This window comes from Primulina tabacum, chromosome 10 (assembly GCF_025594145.1).
Source record: "Primulina tabacum isolate GXHZ01 chromosome 10, ASM2559414v2, whole genome shotgun sequence".
NCBI classification, from domain to species: domain Eukaryota; kingdom Viridiplantae; phylum Streptophyta; class Magnoliopsida; order Lamiales; family Gesneriaceae; genus Primulina; species Primulina tabacum.
The window spans coordinates 2,154,215-2,174,335 of NC_134559.1; the positions used below are offsets into that span (position 1 = coordinate 2,154,215).

At 38.9% G+C, this 20,121-nt stretch overlaps 1 protein-coding gene across 2 annotated transcripts; it reads right to left on the minus strand.

The window, feature by feature from the left end:
* Positions 1-51: 51 nt before the first annotated feature.
* Positions 52-18,403, minus strand: LOC142505186 (plasma membrane ATPase 1-like). 2 transcript variants are annotated; one of them, XM_075618046.1, is made up of 22 exons: positions 18,229-18,403; positions 18,087-18,142; positions 17,867-17,986; positions 17,669-17,767; positions 17,096-17,233; positions 16,841-16,975; positions 16,578-16,757; positions 11,405-11,611; positions 11,202-11,321; positions 11,004-11,123; positions 4,354-4,476; positions 4,171-4,275; positions 3,917-4,061; positions 3,064-3,228; positions 2,717-2,955; positions 2,469-2,501; positions 2,293-2,374; positions 1,894-2,054; positions 1,396-1,581; positions 1,133-1,315; positions 875-1,050; positions 52-452 (listed from the first exon to the last, which is right to left on the minus strand). In XM_075618046.1, the coding sequence occupies exons 2-22, from the start codon at positions 18,138-18,140 to the stop codon at positions 356-358; spliced, it is 2,868 nt and encodes a 955-aa protein (XP_075474161.1). In that variant the 5' UTR covers positions 18,141-18,142; positions 18,229-18,403; the 3' UTR covers positions 52-355. The 2 variants fall into 2 exon arrangements, with proteins under 2 accessions (XP_075474161.1, XP_075474162.1); XM_075618047.1 differs by having other exon boundaries at positions 18,087-18,252.
* Positions 18,404-20,121: the final 1,718 nt, after the last annotated feature.

The window sequence follows — 20,121 nt, forward strand, 5'->3', positions numbered from 1 at the left end:
AAAAATTGAGTAAATAAAACGAAAATAGACTATATTTGAAACAAAAAAAAAAAGAAAAAAAAACTCAGCCTAAATATATGTGACAAAGAGTATGTGGTACATCACGGAGGGAGTATGTGGTACAAAGCAAAGTGTCTTAGGGAGGCCAACTCATCTCCTCTGATTTCAAAAGATTGCCAAGCATACGTCCCCCCTCAAAAAGAACATACATAGAAAGTAAACGGCTGTTACCTCCGTTAATTGATATGAACCAGGCACCACAACCAATAAAACCCACGTTTATCTGACATTAAGTAATGCCACTGTATCTATATATACGCACGCTGTAAGCCTGTAGGCAGCGCACCGGTCATACTCAAACCGTGTAGGACTGCTGAATTGTATTTATGTCGAGATTTTTCAACTTCACAACTGATTCCACATGCCCTTTGAGAGTATGCAACTCTCTCAGCCTGCAACATTAGTAAGCGAATAGTTGTGAAATACGATAGAGCAAAGATGGAATTTAGAGAACATATGCCCGATACAACATGGAATCTAATCTAATTGGGGACAGTTGGGGGTGTTGGTATTGGGTGAGATTTTTAATCTTTTTTATTAGAGGTTGAGTCGATCTATAAGGAAAATTGCACGTCTAGAAGAAATGAAGAATTACAAACAGTCTGAACCACTGCCTCTATTATGATACATCATAGTGGGAACTCCTAGTTGGCAGGAAACAAGGGAAGAAAGCCTTTAAGAAAACTACAATATATGGTAGCGTATAGCCCTACTTTCATTGGCATTTTCAGTAACTTAATGAAAAGTGATATTGATGATTTTCCAGTTTTGGTTAAAATTATTTGTCTACCATGGAGTTACTTTATACACATACCTTGCCATGTCAGCACGTCGTTTTGCTTCTTCCGCGATCTGATTTAGATCGTTATAATTACTGCGTTCACCAAACTGTGTCTCAGGTGGATGAAGTCCACGGAGAGTCCTTTGTGCCTGTGCCCACTTGAGCTCACGCTCTTCCTTTCCAAAATCCTTCTTCCTTGTGAAGGCAATCTACAACGTCATCCCAAAATGAATGGAGTAACTTCAAAATTTTAATCCAATGAATACGAGATTATAGTTCCATTCGACATACCCTTTGCTCAAAGACAAGATCCCAAGCCCTTCCGCTCAAGACGTATCTGATAATAAATTTGATGAAGTCGAGTGGAATATAGCATATGACATTATATAACCATATAACTCCTGCCCAACCCCATCCTATCCCTTCTATCGCAGTAAAACTCCAATTGGCATATACAGCAATTAGGGTTGCAACCTGCCACGAAAAGAAGTAAAATTGTTCAGGTTGTCGGCATGCTTCCCAATAAAGAACCAAAGGACCAGTAATTCACTTACAAGCTGAGCAGCGAGAAAAGCCCCTACGAGCAGAAGTCCTGGACGCTCGGCAAAAGACCAACTTCTTGATCTGGTCACAAATATCAAGGCTTGACTGATGATGCTAACCTGCAAATATATTGCAGACGCCATCTTTCTGAAGTTGGGGTGAAATTTTTTCTCGAGAGATGCAACCCCGAATACACGCTGTAATTCAGAATATGCAGGCAAAAAACAGTAACTCAGAGCATAGTTCTTGACTTAGTTCACCAATGTAAAAGCCACTTTAACAAATGATGAATAGCCAGACAAGCCAAGGCATCTCTTTCTAGTCCATAATCTGCGCAATAATACTAGGAGCAAGCAGACCCTCTGTATCAATTTTTGTTTTGAAACTCCCTTTATTAATACTATTTTTTGAACTTCCTAATTCAATAACTGTGAACACAAGCAGCATTAAATCCAACACAACCACAATAGATAGTCATCCATAATTGATGTAATTAAAACTATACATACAGTGAAGAAGTTTGTATCATATGCTGCCCAGAAGAAAATGACCGTCATCATAGCCAAGTAGCTCCCGAGAATGATCCCTGTCGTAAAAATCTCAGCCAACTTCCAGCTGTCAGGTAAAGGAGATGGTTTCACTCTATCCTTTGATATTGTCATTATAGTACCTAGGTCAAAATTAAAGCTTCAGAATTACGAGAGCATACTTCCAATAATAGCAATCTTTCCATGTGCAATGCACTAGTGTGTTTCTTTAATACATAAGTAAAAGAAGAGAGTTCCCATGATTAATCTATTGAATCTAGAGTAACAATACAAAAACTGGAGTAGCAAGTATACGTGCATGGTTTAACTGACAAGGATAGTTGAGAAATGAAGGGAAGGGGTTAAGGGGAAAACATTTACCATCATTCAGTATGGCAATTATCAGAACCATGAAAGGTGGGAAGTCAAACTTCCATATGAGGGCAAGCAACATGAAACCAAGCTGTAACATCAAAAGTTACATTAGAGAGTATGATTACAGCTAGATTAATGTCAAAACCACAGTAATTAGTAAGTAAACAAATTCAAAAACTTACAACGATACGGATTGTGATAGAGACAGCATAAATCTGCATGATAAAAAAACAAGCAGATTAAGAGATATTTGCTAAACTTATGCAGCATAAGGCCGCTAGGGAAGGTGTTGTTTGTGAATAAAGAGAAGGGACCTGGTTATAGCTAAATTAGTAGTAGTCTACATGTAAAAGGAACGGCCCCAATCCCCAACCCAGAAAAAAGAGTCGCTGTGGTCTTCTAGCCAAGAAGATTGATTCTAAATACTTACCGTATAATTTTTCATCCTCTGAAAGATTGCTCGACTAGTTAGCACAGCACTAATGATAACACTTAGTCCAGGTTCAGTAAGGACAATATCAGATGCGCTACGAGCAGCATCAGTTGCATCGGCAACAGCTATGCCAATATCAGCTTTCTTGAGAGCAGGGGCATCATTCACCCCATCACCAGTCATCCCACAAATATGTTTCATGGCTTGCAAACGTTTGACAATTTCGTATTTGTGCTCTGCAAAGGTGAACTTGAATTGGCATAGATATTAAATTAAGTAAAGACAGAATTTATTCTCATAGAAGACAGGTGGTGGCACTATCACCAACAGAAAAAGGAGCATACCGGGGAAAACGCCAGCAAAACCATCAGCCTTTTCAATCAACTCATCAACGGGCAAGGTAGCAATGGACTCATCTTTGTTGTGCCCTAACAAAGTAGACGAAGGATACATGTTGGTTCCCATCCCCAAACGACGCCCTGTTTCCTTCCCTATCGCAAGCTGATCACCTGATGCAAAATCAAATTCAGATCATTTCATAATACAAAGTGGAAATATACCCGAACAAGATAAAAGTAGTTACAAACCCTAAATGCGAGATAGTGCAATGACAAGTGGAGATACTACTTCAGTTCAAAACTTTCTAAAAACACTAGGTTAAAACCAATCTCACGACACAAATTGCAAATTTCAGGTCTGAGAACTTTTATTTTTTATGCTTCCTAACTCCAACCAGAGAAAATATGCCAAGAAATGAGAGTCGGTACTCGAAACCCTACAGAACGAGGTAACCGACATATGAAGTTCAATAATGAGTTAAGAAGTAACAAATAAACATTTCCTCGTAATGAACCCTGAGCCACAATCTGCCTTGTCATCAGTTTGGTTGTATCTGTCCAAGAGTAGAAAACAAAAAAAATTGCCTTGGGTATAAAAAGACCCTAAACTACTATGACCATTGATAAGTTATTTCTTTTAGAAATGTTCAAGTGAAGTGGCAGTGTGGGGAAGCTAATTAAGATAAACAATTAATGATGAACAACGAGATAAACTGAGATCCAGTGAGGAATTTAACTAGCTCTCTGCTAAAAAGTGACACGTCTAATAAATTAAACACGCCAGATTCATTCCAACTCTTTGCGAATCATTCACCAAAGCGTATATGCATCAAAAGTTTGTGTAAAAGTATATGCTCACCAGTTATCATCTTCACATTTACACCAAGATTCAGCGCCCTTCTGATTGTCTCCGCGCTATCATGCCTGGGAGGATCAAAAAGAGGCAAGAGTCCTATAAATTTCCACGGACCTCCGGGACTCTCCTTCCTTCCTTCAGGAACTTCCTGAAATACAATAAGGCTGTCAAATGCATGACAAGAGGAAGGACATACACACAGAATGGTATAAGGTTCAGTAAGTGGGGCTAAAAATTAATCAGAGAAGATGGGCCACCTGATATGCTACTCCCAGAGATCGTAACCCACGCTCAGCGAACTTATCAATCACAGAATGAACTCTGCGTTCTATCTCAGATTTGTTATGCGCAAGATGTAAGATCTAGAAGCAAAAAGGTGCAGCTAATCAGAAAAGCATCTAGCAATACATAGCAATCGGTTATCAGATCTTTTGTAATACCTGTTCAGGGGCACCCTTGCTGACTCGATGCCAGTTGCCTTCACTATCAAAATATGTCAAAGCAGTGCGCTTATCAGTTGGATTGAATGGTAAGAAATGAACCTCTTGAATGCCCGCCCTTGCCTTTACCATGTAATAGAAGCAGAGGATAAAATTCTCTTAATCATTGTTAATCCATGGAATCAACAATTAGATCAGTGCAAGATTTCGGAGAAGAGAAATAGTTTTTCAGTTGTAGAGAGAGAAATTTTAAAAAATGCTCTCTCCCTCCTTGAGCCTTAAACCAATCGGACTCTTCTTCAGCCTACCCAAAACCTTCATCACCTGAGTCTCGTCGGTAGAGCTCTACTACCGTCACCGGCGCCGGCCATCGGCCGTCGGCGGACCTGGTCAACTCAGTTTCAAATCTCAAATTTCAAAAATTCAAAATTCAAAATTCCAATCGTCATTCTTGTCTCAGAAAATTTCCGTTCCTGTAATGGTTGTAAGCTTCTCAAGGAATCGCGGGTATGGAATACCCATACCTAGGACAGCGAAATGGGAAGAATCGATTAAGATAGAATTTAAAATCTTCACGCTGCGGTTGGGGAATGATGGTCGGTCTATATGGTGGGCCGAAAGAACTAGGAAAGCAACGTTCATGATGGATTTCGAAGGTGAAGAGGCGCGATGGCTCAGTATTAGGCTTAAGGAACTCATTGAATCACCTGGTGCAGGCTCGGTATTTCAGAGATTCAGAGGCAGAAATGCAGTTCTTTTTACCCAGATAATCGCTAACAAACGTGGAAAATTTCAAGAGTTGTCCAAAGTCAATAAGTATGGCAGAAAGCAGACTACGATTGTACCGAGTGGCTTCAATTCACAAGGATGGATCAATATATCGAGAATACTGGATAAGCTGATGACAGGAGGATATCAGAGGCGTTCAACTCACAGTAACACTTATTATGCTGATCCTCATTCGAAACAATTCAAAGCCTTTCAAGACGAGCTGTTAGTGGCGAAGAATTGTATCAGTGGGACGACGACACCTTCGGAAGCAAGTGACAAGATATGAGTTCAGAAAAATTGGAAAGAAGCAATCATCGTCACCAGAACCAGAGTAAATTCTTCATGGGAGGCTATCGAAGGAGTTCTAAGTAAGTCAACAAACAGAAAAGTGGAATTATTTCCGTTTCAGGCAAATAAAGCTCTATGGTGGCCCTCTAATGTGGATGAAGCTTCTTTCTATGTTAAGTTGAAATGGGGTTTCTTTGATTCTGGAATCACGTTAATTTTCGATGAGTGGTCAGAAAAAATTAATACTAGGGATACGGTAGAAAAGTGTTGTAACAGCTGGATATCCATTTTCGGAATACCGTGGGAGCTATGGTCGCCGACAACATTCACAATCATTGGTGAGAAATGCGGGGGTCTGTTGGCCATCAGCGCTGACACCTTACATTTCCGTGTGCTCGAAGCAGCAAAGATAAAGGTTAAAGGAATTGAAGGAGGTTTTATTCACACGAAGATGATAATTCCGTTGCAAGGTACAAATACTGAGATTAGAATTAAGGTTGAAACTTTTGATCCTAAAGGGTATGAGAAGTATGAAAGGCAGACTTATGCTCAAGCAGTGATCAATGGAAAGAAAATTTTAGCGGGATGGGGCAACAATAACATTTACAGGACATTGTCAGGGAAGGACGAACTCTCAAGCAGGATTGCTGAAGGAAAACAGGTTCAGGAAGTACAGCCAGTACAAGAAATTCGCAAGTCAAATGAAGGGATAGGAGGCGGTGCAGGAAGTTTGGGAAATAACGTGGAAAAGACACATGGATCCACATCTCCAAAGGATCAACCGAAAATTTCAAATATAAGGAATGAATCAACCAAGACTCTAATTGGGGGGAAAGTATATAAGATACTAAGAAAAATTGATCCAAAAGAAGCAAGTCAATTCAGAAGTTCCTCTATTGAATCCATGACTAGCAAGCAAGACGAAGCACAGATCAACAGGGAGGGATCAGCAAGGAATACAATAATAAACAATAAGGTCGGGCAAACTTATTACAGAAGAAGGAAAAAAGTTGTTGATGAAGCAAAGGAAGATAAAGATGTACGGGGGAGTTCGGCTAATAACATTCATGATAGAGAGATCAGTAGGATGCCGGAGGCTGCTGATTCGGAAGAATTAGAAGATATTGGATTTGAAGATTCACAAGACGAGTTGATTGAACAGGAAGTCGACTCCTCGGACTCTGACAGCTTGGGTTTCTTCAGCTCTGAGATTTCAGAAACAATTGAAGATGATGTAGCAGATCTTGCCGGCTTGTTTTCATCACCGGAGGGAAGAAAGAACGTCCCAAGCTCAGTTACACTAGAAAATCCGAAACCTTTTGTGGGACAAATCCTTACTGACTTCCATTCTACTATCCTTAATCATTCTTTCTCTTTAAATTGCATTTTACCATCTTCTTTTACAGCTTTTGGTTTGTCTACTGGGTTTTTAGGTGGTGGATTAGGAAGAGTTGATGAAAATCCGGGTAAAGTTAGTGATATACCTACAGGGAAAGTGGAGGAGGAAAAGATTGTTTTAGCAAAAGAGGGGGAGGTACTTCAAAGAGATCTTAACAGTGGGAAGGGGATTGAGAAGTCGAATGGTTGCCTAAAGAAAGAATTGCGCAGGTTATATTGTGGTATTAATTATGAAAGAGGATCGACTTCGAAGGGTTCCAATGAGTACATATGAAAATTTTTTCTTGGAATATAAGAGGTGGAGGGGCTGCAAGAAGAAGACAGTTGGTTAGGACAATTATCCGTAAAGAAAAACCAGATATCGTGGTAATAGTGGAAACAAAACTTGAGAAGGTGGATAGAAAATTTGCAGGCAGTGTGTGGAAGTCAAGATTTGTTGAATGGATTTGCTTACCATCAGTTGGAAGGGCTGGGGGAATTCTTGTCATGTGGAACCCAAGAGATGTGACAGTGATCAACAACCTAATTGGGGAATTTTCTGTGTCAATTGAAATGAGTGCAAATGATGATATAACTTGGTGGTTTTCAGCCATCTATGGACCAGTGAAACCAAGAGAGCGAGAACATTTTTGGGATGAGATAGCGGGATTAAAATCAATTTGTGGAGATAACTGGTGTCTAGGAGGAGATTTCAATGTTGTAAGGAATCCGGGAGAAAAATTAAATAGTCAGTCTGTGACTACAAGCATGACATGTTTCGATGTTTTGATAGAAGAATTGGAACTCGTTGATCCGCTGTTGCTAAATGCTAAGTTCACGTGGTCAAACTTTAGAGACATACCGATTTGTTGCCGACTAGACAGATTCTTCTTCTCCGGGGGATGGTCAAACTTGTTCCCAAATTATAGACAAACGGTGCTGCCAAGAATCACTTCGGACCATTGCCCTCTCGTTCTTGATACCTCAAAGATGCGTTGGGGGCCGAGTCCTTTCAGATTTGAAAATGCATGGTTGTCACATAAAGAATTCAAAAAGTTGGTGAGCAGTTGGTGGAACAAGAGGGGAAACCAAGGGTGGGAAGGATACAAGTTCATGCAAAAATTGAAAATGTTAAAATCCGAAATTTGCAAGTGGAACAAAGAAGTGTTTGGAGATGTGGGAGTGAGAATTCAAGAGCTAAGCAATAAGATTAAGCACTTGGACGGGATTGAGGAAGAAGGATTGTGGTCGGAGACGCTAAACAAATAAAGGAAGGAAGTGAGGTGCGAGTTGGCTGATTTGTCTTTTAAAAATTTTCAAATACATAGCCAGAAAGCAAAAATTAGGTGGCTAAAAGAAGGGGACCAAAATACAAAGTTTTTCCATTCTCTGTTGAATAACAGAAGGAACAAAGCAGTGATTGACAAAGTGGAATTGGATAATGGAACAGTGGTCATGGAGGAAAAACAAATCAAATTTGAGATTATAAAATTTTACAGTAACTTGTTCAAGAATTCTGAAAGTGTCAGGGGGAATTTTGAAGAGGTAGGGAGGGAACTCTTAGGATTGGATTGGAGTCCTATACATAGGATAGATGCGGACGAACTGGAAAAACCATTCGACGAGGAAGAGATAAAAAAGGCGGTGTTTGATTGTGACGGTAACAAAGCTCCGGGACCGGATGGGTTCACCATGGCTTTCTTTCATCAAAATTGGGTGACAATTAGAGAGGATTTGACAAAGGTGTTTGCTGAATTTTTTGAACATGGGATTGTCAATGGAATCACAAACGAAACCTACATATGTCTTATCCCAAAGAGAAAAGATGCGCGACGGATCCAACGATTACAAACCAATTAGTTTGATTACCAGTTTATATAAGACACTTGCTAAGGTCTTGACTACACGCATGAAGAAAGTCGTGGGTGATACCGTGGCGGAAAACCAATGTGCGTTTATTAAAGGAAGACAAATACTGGATTGTTGCCTCATAGCGAATGAAATTGTGGAAGAATTTAGACGGAAAAAAAAAGAAGGGATGGGTGCTGAAAATTGATTTGGAAAAGGCATACGACAATGTAGATTGTAATTTTCTAGATTTCGTGTTGCAAAAGAAGGGGTTCGGGGAAAGATGGAGGCGGTGGATAAGAGGATGTGTTTCTAATGTCTCTTTTTCAATATTTATTAATGGTAGACCGTGCGGGAAAATTAAAGGGGAGAAAGGACTGCGACAAGGGGATCCATTATCACCATTTCTTTTCAATTTAGTCGTTGATGTGTTGGGGAGGATGGTGGACAAAGCAAGGACAGCGAAGGAGGTTACAGGATTCGAAGTAGGGAAAGAAAAGATTGAAATCACGCATTTACAGTTCGCGGATGATACCTTGTTTCGCAAAATCACGGAATGATATGTTGGCAATAGTGGACTTAATAAAATTGTTTGGAAGAAAATCTAGCTTGAAAATTAATTTGGGCAAAAGTGTGGTCCTGTGATTGAATTGTTTGGAAGAGGAATTAGATGAAATGGCGGTCACTCTTGGGTGCAAAAAAGAGAGGTGGCCTATTAAGTATCTTGGGCTACCGTTGGGAGGTAACCCAACAAAGATGGATTTTTGGGAACCCGTCCTTTCGAAAATGTATAAGAAATTGGCAAATTGGAAGAAGTCCTACCTGTCAAGGGGAGGTCGATTTACGTTGATAAAGGCCGTGATTTGTGCAATGCCATCGTATTTCATGTCAATGTTTAAGGTGCCAATTAGGGTGGCAAATATGATGGAAAAAATGATGAGGGATTTCTTGTGGGATGGTGGCGACGGGGATAATCATTATCATGTGGTAGGATGGAAGCAGGTTTGTAAACCAAAGGATAAAGGTGGCTTGGGATTGGGAAATGTCAGCCTCAGGAATAAGGCCCTTCTTGGTAAATGGTGGTGGAGATGTTCAGTGGAAAGGGAGTCGTCGTGGAAAAAAGTTATTAAAAGCATTTATGGGATTCACGATAACGGGTGGGATTTGGGGTTGGCGGATAAGGCGACGTTTAGAAGTCCTTGGAAGTGTATATCTCGGTCTTATCAGGATTTTCATCAACTAGTGAGGGGGGTGCCAAAACAAGGTGATATAGTTCGTTTCTGGGAGGATGTTTGGGAGGGGGAGTCTTCGTTTTCAATCCGTTTTTCGTCGTTGTTTCGACTTTCTTTGATTACCAATAAACCTATCAGTCAATTTTTTGAAGTCGTTAGTAGTGGGGGTAGTTTCTCTTTTATTTGGGATATCAGATTTAGGAGGGATCTTACTGACGGAGAGTTACTCGAATTCACTGAATTGCTAAGAGTTTTAGAGAGTGTTAGATTGCAGACGGGTCTTGAGGATTTTAGAGTGTGGTTGGGGGATGCGTCAGGGTTGTTCACTGTTAGATCTTTTTATGATTCATTCTTCACTACTCCTATTTTCCACTCTTTCAGCTATTATAACAACATTTGGAAAATTAATGTCCCTCAAAAGATCAGGATTTTCTCGTGGATAGTGGCCTTGGGAAAGTTGCCTACATGCGATTCGGTGCAGCGAAGGTGGAGGGGATGTGTTATGAGACCGCAGTGGTGCTGTTTATGTAGAAATCATGAAGAAGACCAAGATCATTTATTACTGCATTGCTCATTTGCACGAGGACTTTGGTTCAGAGTGTTAGAAGAATTGGGAATTCAATGGGTTATTCCACAACAAGCTAAAGACTTATTTCATGTTAATTCGGGTTGCCCGTTAGCCGACAAAATCAGCAATTTCTGGTCTATGATAGTTCACGGCATGTTTTGGTCAATTTGGTTGGAAAGGAATAGCAGAATTTTCATGGATAAGGAAGAGTCTACAGACAACGTATGGGAGAAAATAAAATTTATGGTTGCATCTTGGACGATCAGCTTGGACCAATTCAACCATTTAAGTATATCGGATTTAGTTAGGTATTGAAAATTTGTTTGGTCTTGATTTGATCATGTTGATGTTTTGGAAGGTCTCCTTATGTTAGTGGTCTTGTAACTATGTTGCGGAATTCTCATCCGCATAGAATATGTAATCTTTATCGATTTTAATAAAATTAGTTTCCTATCAAAAAAAAAAACAATTAGATCAAAATGTAACCTTTGTAAAATCGTGCATGTATTACTACTATGCCTCCCATAAAAACCATCTCACAAGGATGCAATTTAATGTCTTCGTACCTCATTGGGATCTGCCAACATTCCTACAATGGCAGTATCGATGGCATCTTGGTTTTCCATCCGAGAGGCCCTGGCAGCCATTAGAACAATGGTATCTACATCCACTCCTTTAGAGAAGACCTACAATCATTAATGAGACTAAGGAGTTAAAAACAGGCAGTGAAACGCCAAGTCCATACACTAGACAATTTTATGGACCTCAATAAGACTTTTGTCAACTGTAAGTTTGTTCAATGTCAAGGTTCCAGTTTTGTCACTGCAAAGCACATCCATGCCAGCCATTTCTTCGATTGCTGTCATTCTTTTAGTGATTGCCCCCTGATAGAATAAACTGATTATGGATATAAAAAACTTCAAACGAAACACTTTCAGCTTCAACGAAAGCACCAAAGGTATTGTACCTGCTGGGACAAACGGTGTGAACCAATTGCCATTGTAACAGACAACACTGTTGGCATTGCAATTGGAATTCCTCCAATAAGGAGTACAAGTAAATTATCAATTCCTGGACGATAAGGGCGGTGTTGGATTGGGTACATCACAATGATTTCAATGATCATCCCCACAGCAATAGAACATATGCAGAAATTTCCAATGGCGGTCAAGACCTTCAGAAAAAAGAAACCAACAATCAACATCAAATTTCGAACAAAGATGTAGTGTGCAAAAAATGATAATTTTACACACTTCAGTGGGGATGGAAACAAACATGGGAAAATTTGCCTATAACAAATAACATACACAAATGAAATGAATAGACTCCCATAGTTTCAGAGTATGTTAAATACATTGGTCATTGGTGGTTGGTTGATAGCTATCAATAGCTGTCAAGTTAGTTAGAGTGTCAAATACATCATGTATAAATATTAGTTTGACTCTCTGTAAATTCATTCGAGATATTTTTTCTTCTATGAATAATTCATTCTGATAACTTCTGGAGGTTGAAGTTCTTCCATGGCTTCTGTGTATACATATTCTAACATGGTATCAGAGCATTGCTTCCGCATCTAACTGCATATCGATCTTCGATCTTCATGGCGAATCACGCTGCCACATTTGGATTTAGTGATCCGCTTTATCTACATCCCTCGGATGCTCCGGGGATCTCTCTGGTTCAGGATCCACTCATTGGCACGGAGAATTACAATGTCTGGAGTAGAGCAATGTTGATTTCTCTGCAAGCGAAACAAATTAGGTTTCATCAATGGATCCTGCATTCGTCCAGCAATTGCACACCCGACTCTACATCAATGGGAGCGGTGCAACGCAATTGTTCTTTTCTGGATTATGAACTCTGTTTCCAAAGAGATCTTCAGTGGTATTATCTACTGCACTGACGCCTCCAAAGTTTGGGGAGATTTGAAGGAACGATTTGATAAAATTTGTGGATCTCAAATATTCTCTATTCACCGTGACATTTCTCATCTCACTCAAGGATCTTCCTCTGTCTCTGTATATTTTTCAACGCTCAAGCGACTATGGGACGAGTTTGCATCCTTGGTAACACTTCCCTCTTGTGAGTGTGCAAGTGCTAAAGCGTACATCGATCACGATCAACAAATGCGTCTCCTTCGATTTTTGATGGGATTAAATGATAGTTATGGGCACATTAGGAGTCAAATCCTCATGATGAATCCATTGCCCTCTGTCAATCAAGCTTACTCGATTATTAGCCATGAAGAATCGACTCGCCATGTGCTATCTTCTCAGCCCGTAGTTGATATTCCAACAGCCGTGTTTTACTCTTCATCTACTAAGAAACATGATTCAATAAAATGTGAATATTGCAATATACCAGGTCATGCCAAGGAGAATTGTTTTCGTTTGATGGTTACCCTCCGGGCCACAAACTACATAAACGATTTCCTCAAACAAGAGGATTCAAGCAGTATCATTCCTCTCCCAAGGTTTCTACTCATTCTTCCTTTGAAAAACCAATCTTCCAGCCTTCTTCTCCACAGAAGGAAACACGATTGGATAATGCAATACCTCGACATTTTACTGATATTCAGTACCAGCAAATATTGAAACTCCTGGATCAAAGCTCAGTTCCTATATCACGAGAGGACAGCGAAGTTTCAACGAATCTTGCAGGTAATTTTACAAGTTTGATGACTGTCAATGATGCTAATGAATGGATTTTAGACAGTGGAGCAAATGCTCACATTACAGGTTCTTCTAGTGGCATGAAAAACTCACAACCGTGTGACTCCGCTGCTGGATCTGTTAGGCTGCCAAATGGTAACACTACTCAAGTTTTATCCATTGGTTCTATTCATATTGCCCTTTCTTGTACATTACATCGTGTCCTACATGTACCAGATTTCGACTTCAATCTCTTATCTATTTCCCAATTCACCAAAGACCATCGATGTTCCATTAGTTTCAATCCACATTTTTGTCTTTTTCAGGACCTTTTGACTGGGAGGATCATGGGGATTGGTAGACAAAAGCATGGATTATACTATCTTCACCAGTTTTTTCCTGCCGTGGTGTCTTCTTCATCTACCCCATCCAACAAACACAAATCTGCTACAACAATTCCTTCTTCAAATACTTGTAACCTTTCCCATTGTAATGACTTTGATATAGATATATGGCATAAAAGATTTGGTCACTTGTCAGTGTCTCGTTTACAATTCTTACCCTTTATTAAACAAAAATCTCTTATACATCATTGCACAATATGCCCTATGTCTAAACAAACCAGAAATGTATTTCCCAGAAAAGCTAGCTCTTCATCTCTTCATGCCTTTCATCTTTTACATATCGATATATAGGGTCCCTATAGACATCAAACCCATGACGGTTTCAAGTACTTCCTTACTGTGGTGGATGATTTTTCAAGGAGCACTTGGGTTTTTCTTATGCATTTCAAATCAGATACCTTGCACATACTTAAACAATTCTTTGCCTTTGCTTCGAATCATTTCGATAAACCCATAAAATACATTCGAACTGATAATGCTCATGAATTCTTCAGTACTGAATGCCGAACGTATTTATCTTCCATGGGCATAATTCATCAAAGTTCTTGCCCTTACACTCCACAGCAAAATGGTTTAGTCGAACGTAAGCACAGACATATACTTAATATTGCTCGAGCCATAAAATTCCAGGGTTCAATTCCTGATTCATATTGGGGTGAATGTGTTCTCCACGCAGCTTATTTGATTAATAGAACACCAACTCCTCTACTTTCCAACAAAACTCCATTTGAATGTTTGTTCAATAAACCGCCTAACTACTCGCATTTAAAGGTTTTTGGCTGCCTATGCTATGCATCCAATCTCAAACCTAGTCACAAATTTGATGTTCGAGCTAAACCATATGTTTCTCTTGGTTATCCTGCAAATCAGAAAGGTTTCAAACTTCTTGACTTGACCAATCAAGAATTCATTGTCTCTCGGGATGTTGTCTTTCATGAAGACATCTTCCTTTTTTCCTCCCACAATCGTGATTCCACCCCTTTTCCCTCACCCTCAACATTAGATACTGATGATTTTCCTTCCCTCGACCTTGTTCCCCTAAGTTCTATTCCTACACCTACTCCCACGATGGAAGTATATCCAGCTTCTACCTCTACCAGACCTCCCAGATCACATCGTCCTCCCCAATGGACTAAAGACTATGTATGCTCCAACATTTCCTCTACACCACATAGTCTTCTTGATCATATATCTTACAACCATATATCATCCTCACACCGGTCCTTCTTGGCTTGTATCTCTCAAGCAACATCACCCACTAGTTACTCTGCCGCAGCCTCTCATCCTGAATGGCGTGCAGCCATGGAAGCTGAGATTTCTGCTCTTGAAGCTAACCACACTTGGGTAATTGTTCCTCTGCCTCCGGGAAAAAAGACCATAGGTTGCAAATGGGTATACAAAATCAAGCACAAGGCCGATGGCAGCATTGACAGATTCAAAGCCTGTCTTGTAGCAAAAGGATACACCCAACAATATGGCATTGACTATCTTGACACATTCTCACCGGTTGCAAAGATAGTTACCGTTCGATGTGTCTTAGCTGTGGCTGCAGCAAGGAATTGGTCCTTACACCAAATGGATGTCACCAACGCCTTCCTCCAAGGTGATTTACATGAGGAGATCTACATGTCTATTCCTCAAGGGTTCGAAAGACAACAGCCCAATCATGCTTGCAAACTTCTTAAATCCTTATATGGCTTGAAGCAGGCCTCGCGCCAATGGAATTTAAAATTCTGTCACATTATGCAGCATGCTGGTTACTTACAGTCTCTTCATGATCACTCTTTATTTTACAAGAGACAAGGTAGTTCAATCACGTTACTTCTTCTTTATGTTGATGACATTGTCATCACGGGTGATGACCCTCTTGCAATCACTGCTCTCCAAGAATATTTGCATGCACATCTTGACATTAAGGATCTCGGCCCTTTAAAATACTTCTTGGGGATTGAGGTTGCCAGATCAAAGGCTGGTATTTGTTTGAATCAGCGTAAATATGTGCTGGAATTGCTATCCGATACAGGCATGACTGGTTGCAAGCCATATCATACTCCTATGGAACAACACTTAAAACTCACTACTCTTGAATATGATCAGCTCACCAAGACTGTTGGTTCTGACCCTCTGTTGCCTGATCCTACTTCATATCAACGTTTAGTCGGACGACTGATTTATCTCACGATTACTCGCCCGGACATATGTTTCTCGGTTCAATCTCTTAGTCAATTCATGCAAACTCCAAAGCAATCACATATGAATGCAGCTCTTCGAGTTCTTGGTTATCTCAAGGGTAGTCCAGCTTTGGGCATTTTCTTGTCTGCCTCCAGTGATTTGCAACTTTCTGCTTACTGTGACTCTGATTGGGGTTCGTGTCCAATGAGTCGGAAGTCCTTAACTGGATATGTGATCAAGCTTGGCTCTTCTGTGGTCTCTTGGAAAACAAAAAAGCAAAACACTGTTTCTCGCTCCTCCGCCGAGGCTGAATATCGCTCCATGGCTATCACAGCATGCGAAATCACTTGGATTCGAAGTCTTTTAGAAGACATGGGACTGATTTTTAATTCGCCCACTCCTCTCTTTTGTGACAACCAGGCGGCTATTCACATTGCCGCAAATCCGCTATATCATGAACGCACGACGCACATTGAAATAGATTGCCATTTCGTGCGTGAAAAAATTCGTTCTCATATACTAACCACTTCTCATATCCATACTCGACAGCAGCCGGCCGACATATTCACCAAGGCTTTGTGTTCAGATCAACATCATCATCTCTTATCCAAGCTTGACATGTTGAACATCTTACAAGCTTGAGGGGGTGTGTTAAATACATTGGTCATTGGTGGTTGGTTGATAGTTATCAACAGCTGTCAAGTTAGTTAGAGTGTCAAATACATCATGTATAAATATTAGTTTGACTCTCTGTAAATTCATTTGAGATATTTTTTCTTCTATGAATAATTCATTCTGACAACTTCTGGAGGTTGAAGTTCTTCCATGGCTTCTGTGTATACATATTCTAACAGAGTAATATCAATGTTTTGATAGCGGTATTGAGTGCAACAATTGGATTTACAATCCACACCTTCTGAAAGTGCCCAACTTGATTAGTGGAGTCTACAAGGTGGGCGGCTTTTCCGAAGAAGGTATGCACACCAGTGGCAATGACCATTGCTTCTATCTCCCCTTGTTTGACTGTAGAACCTGAGTATATACCATCCCCGGGGCTTTTTGTCACGGGAAGGGATTCCCCTGTTAGAGCAGACTGTAACAGAAAAATAGTAAATAATCAGTTGAGCGACAGAAAGAGAAGTATAAAAAATTAGAACATATAAGCCAGAGTCGGACCTGGTCGATTTTCAAAGGATCACCCTCTAGGAGTCGAGCATCAGCTGGTATAATATCTCCCAACTTTATGCTAATTATGTCCCCTGGAACAAGAATGGCGGCATCTTCCTCAACCCATTGCCCATCTCGAAGAACCTATACATTTTTCATTAAAACATACTTTCAATCGAATGAAATTATTGCAATTTCTGCAAAATTTGTACGTAGAATTACACAAAATACGTTATGCAATTAGACCAAATAACATTTAACCACCTTCGCTTTCGGAGCAAGACGAGCCATAAGGGCAGCAGCAGCATTTCCAGCATTGTTTTCCTCGATGAAACTAATGGTAGAGTTGATTATAAGAAGAGTAATAATACCAACAAAATCCTGCCAATCTGGTGGTTTCCCCTGCAAATTACTCCCCAAGTAATTAAATTCATAAAACGGAAAAAGAAGGATTCGTAAAATATTGAAAAATTCCACAAATATTGACGAATTTTATTATTGAAAAAGGCTTATCAAAACAGCAAACCAGCGTTGACCAGAAATCAAAAGCGAAAAAAAAACCGATAGACGCATACGAAAATAGTTTAATTTCAAACAGGCGAATAAGTTATTCTATCCTGTTTAGCATTTAATATCGTGACAACCACTGGAGTAGCAAAAAATTATTAAAAATTTTAATCATAATATTCTATGTTGTTTAGCATTATTCAAATAGTTAACTGCAACTTTGCTTCATGCACAGTATATAGTCAAATTAAGTTACGGAGAACATCACGCACACACAACAAAAAGCAAAAATTATTGTTATTATTATTAATAAAAATGAAAAGCACTAACTCCTCCATTAGCGAGAGCAATGGCCATAATTGCCGCAGCTTCCATCACCCATGACAAAGGATTCCACATAAACCCTAAAAACTTCAGAATCTTGCTCTCCTGCAATTATCCATATTTTTTCCGCACAAAAATACCAAACCAGAAGAAAAATAGCGTAGAATTAAATTTCGGAAATAACACAAAAATATAAAAACTAACCTCCTTCTCTTCGAGCTTGTTGTGACCAAAGATTTCGAGCCTTCTGTTAGCATCCTCAGATGACAGCCCCTCTCTTGTGCATCTCAGATTCTCAAACACCTCTTCGATCGGTATGTTGTCCTGAAACCGTAGTAGTATTCACCAACAAACCAAAAAAACAGCGGGAACATGCAACAACACAAAACAGAGGGAAAAAACGAAGTAAATCCAAAGTCCAAACCAAATCCACGGCTTCTCTCTTGAGAGCCTCCATAGCTTCATCCTTCTCCGTCATATCTACAACAAACAAGCACAGTAAACTCTCAATCAATCCAAATCGAGATATGAATACAATCAGTAGTAAAGTGTAAACACATCCGTACGTCAGAATGAAACCGAAAAAGCTCACTAAATCTCAAGAGGATAAAGGGAGAAGAAATGTAGAAAGTGTGGGTGAGGAATAGGAATTTTAAAGGAATCGAGCAGTTGAGTTCTCTGCATATATTCGCAGCACCTTTCGGTCACGCGCTAACGCGCGTCCCTGTCGCGTGAGTGGAAAAGGGGAATAATATATAATATATACGTAGGTGAAACAGATGTTCATTGATTTTTCTTTTTTCTGGAGCAAAGGTTTTTTTATTTGGTGTGACCTGTAGTACTAATGGCCGTGTACATGTACTTGTCAAGTACTGCCCCGTTCCAAGTATTATTCCGTTTAAAATTAATAAACTACAAAGAAAATTAATAGATAAATCACGATAATTTTTGTAAGACAGTCTCGAGAATTAATTTTGTTAGATGTGTATTTTATTTAAGTTACTCATAAAAAATATTTTTTTATATCAAAATTATTACTTTTTATTGTAAATATGAGTAGCATTGACTTATCTCACGAATAAAAATACGTGAGATTATCTCACAAAAGACTTACTACAGAAAAATTGCGTGAATATTACCGAGAAGCGTGTAATTTAAAAATATATTGAAATTTTTAATATAATCATTTAATTTATTAATTTGAGATTTGATTTTAGAGTAATGCTTAAATATACCAACTTCGATTTGTATGAAACCGATAAACCATCTTGTCTTATTCAACAGTAAGGCAGGCATGTTTGTTTGATTTTTGTTCTAGTCGCCCACCTTTATTTTATATATAGATTTAGAATACATGTATCCATAACATGATAAAGGTTTTTTAGATGGATAATAAATCATACTTGTAACTAGTAAGTTAAATATGAAATATAAGTTATCACATTATTATTTTCGAGTAGATCTTTTGTGAGATGGTTTCACGAATCTTTATCTGTGAGACGAATCAAGCACACCGATATTTAAAATAAAAAGTAATATTCTTAGCATAAAAATTAATATTTTTTCACGGATAGCTCAAATAAGAGATATGTTTTACAAAATACGACCCGTGAGACCGTCTCACACAAGTTTTTGCCGTTCTTTTATTATTCTATCGTGATGGAAACGTGTTGCCCGTACTATTCGGATGTACACTGGATAAAACACTCGAACTTAAAATAACCTGCAAACAACATCAATAAGGTAAATCGCACTAAACAATTTATGTCTCACATTCTCGATCTAAAAAATGTTGGTAGTAAAAATCAATATCATCGTCGCGTCGCTTCTCACTCGCATATATTTCACCAACTCATGAGATTATTATTCTTTTCATTTTGTTTATGTGTTATTTTTAGTCTGGGTATCAAATAAAATGTGACTTGTGTCCCCCACCCTCCACTCAATATAAAGACTAAAGCGATAACACTTGATATTTATCTCATTTAAATATGTGAAATAATGAAGTGGGTCAATATTTAGAATACGATGTAAACTTCCCAACTTATGCCAATTTGTTCCAACATTGAATGTTGCCCAATGTTCTGGGTAATTTTACTCTCCTTTGGATTTATTAAATATATATAGATATCAAAATTAAAATATCAGACTCAATCATTGATGTAATCGAACTCATGGAAAATGATATAATCAATAATTTTTTATATATTTAAAATATTTCACATGTGTAAGCTGTGGACCAAAAAATATATGGCCACGATACGAAAACAATTTGCTAGTCGAGATAGGTATCTAACTTGACCTCATACATAAAAAATATTGATTTTTATATCAAAATACTACTTTTTTGTAAATATAGATATAATCAACTTGTTTCACAAATATAAATCTGTGATATTATCTTATCGAAAAGTTACGCAGCCAAAGCTTAAGATATTGTATTTAATATTAATTTCACA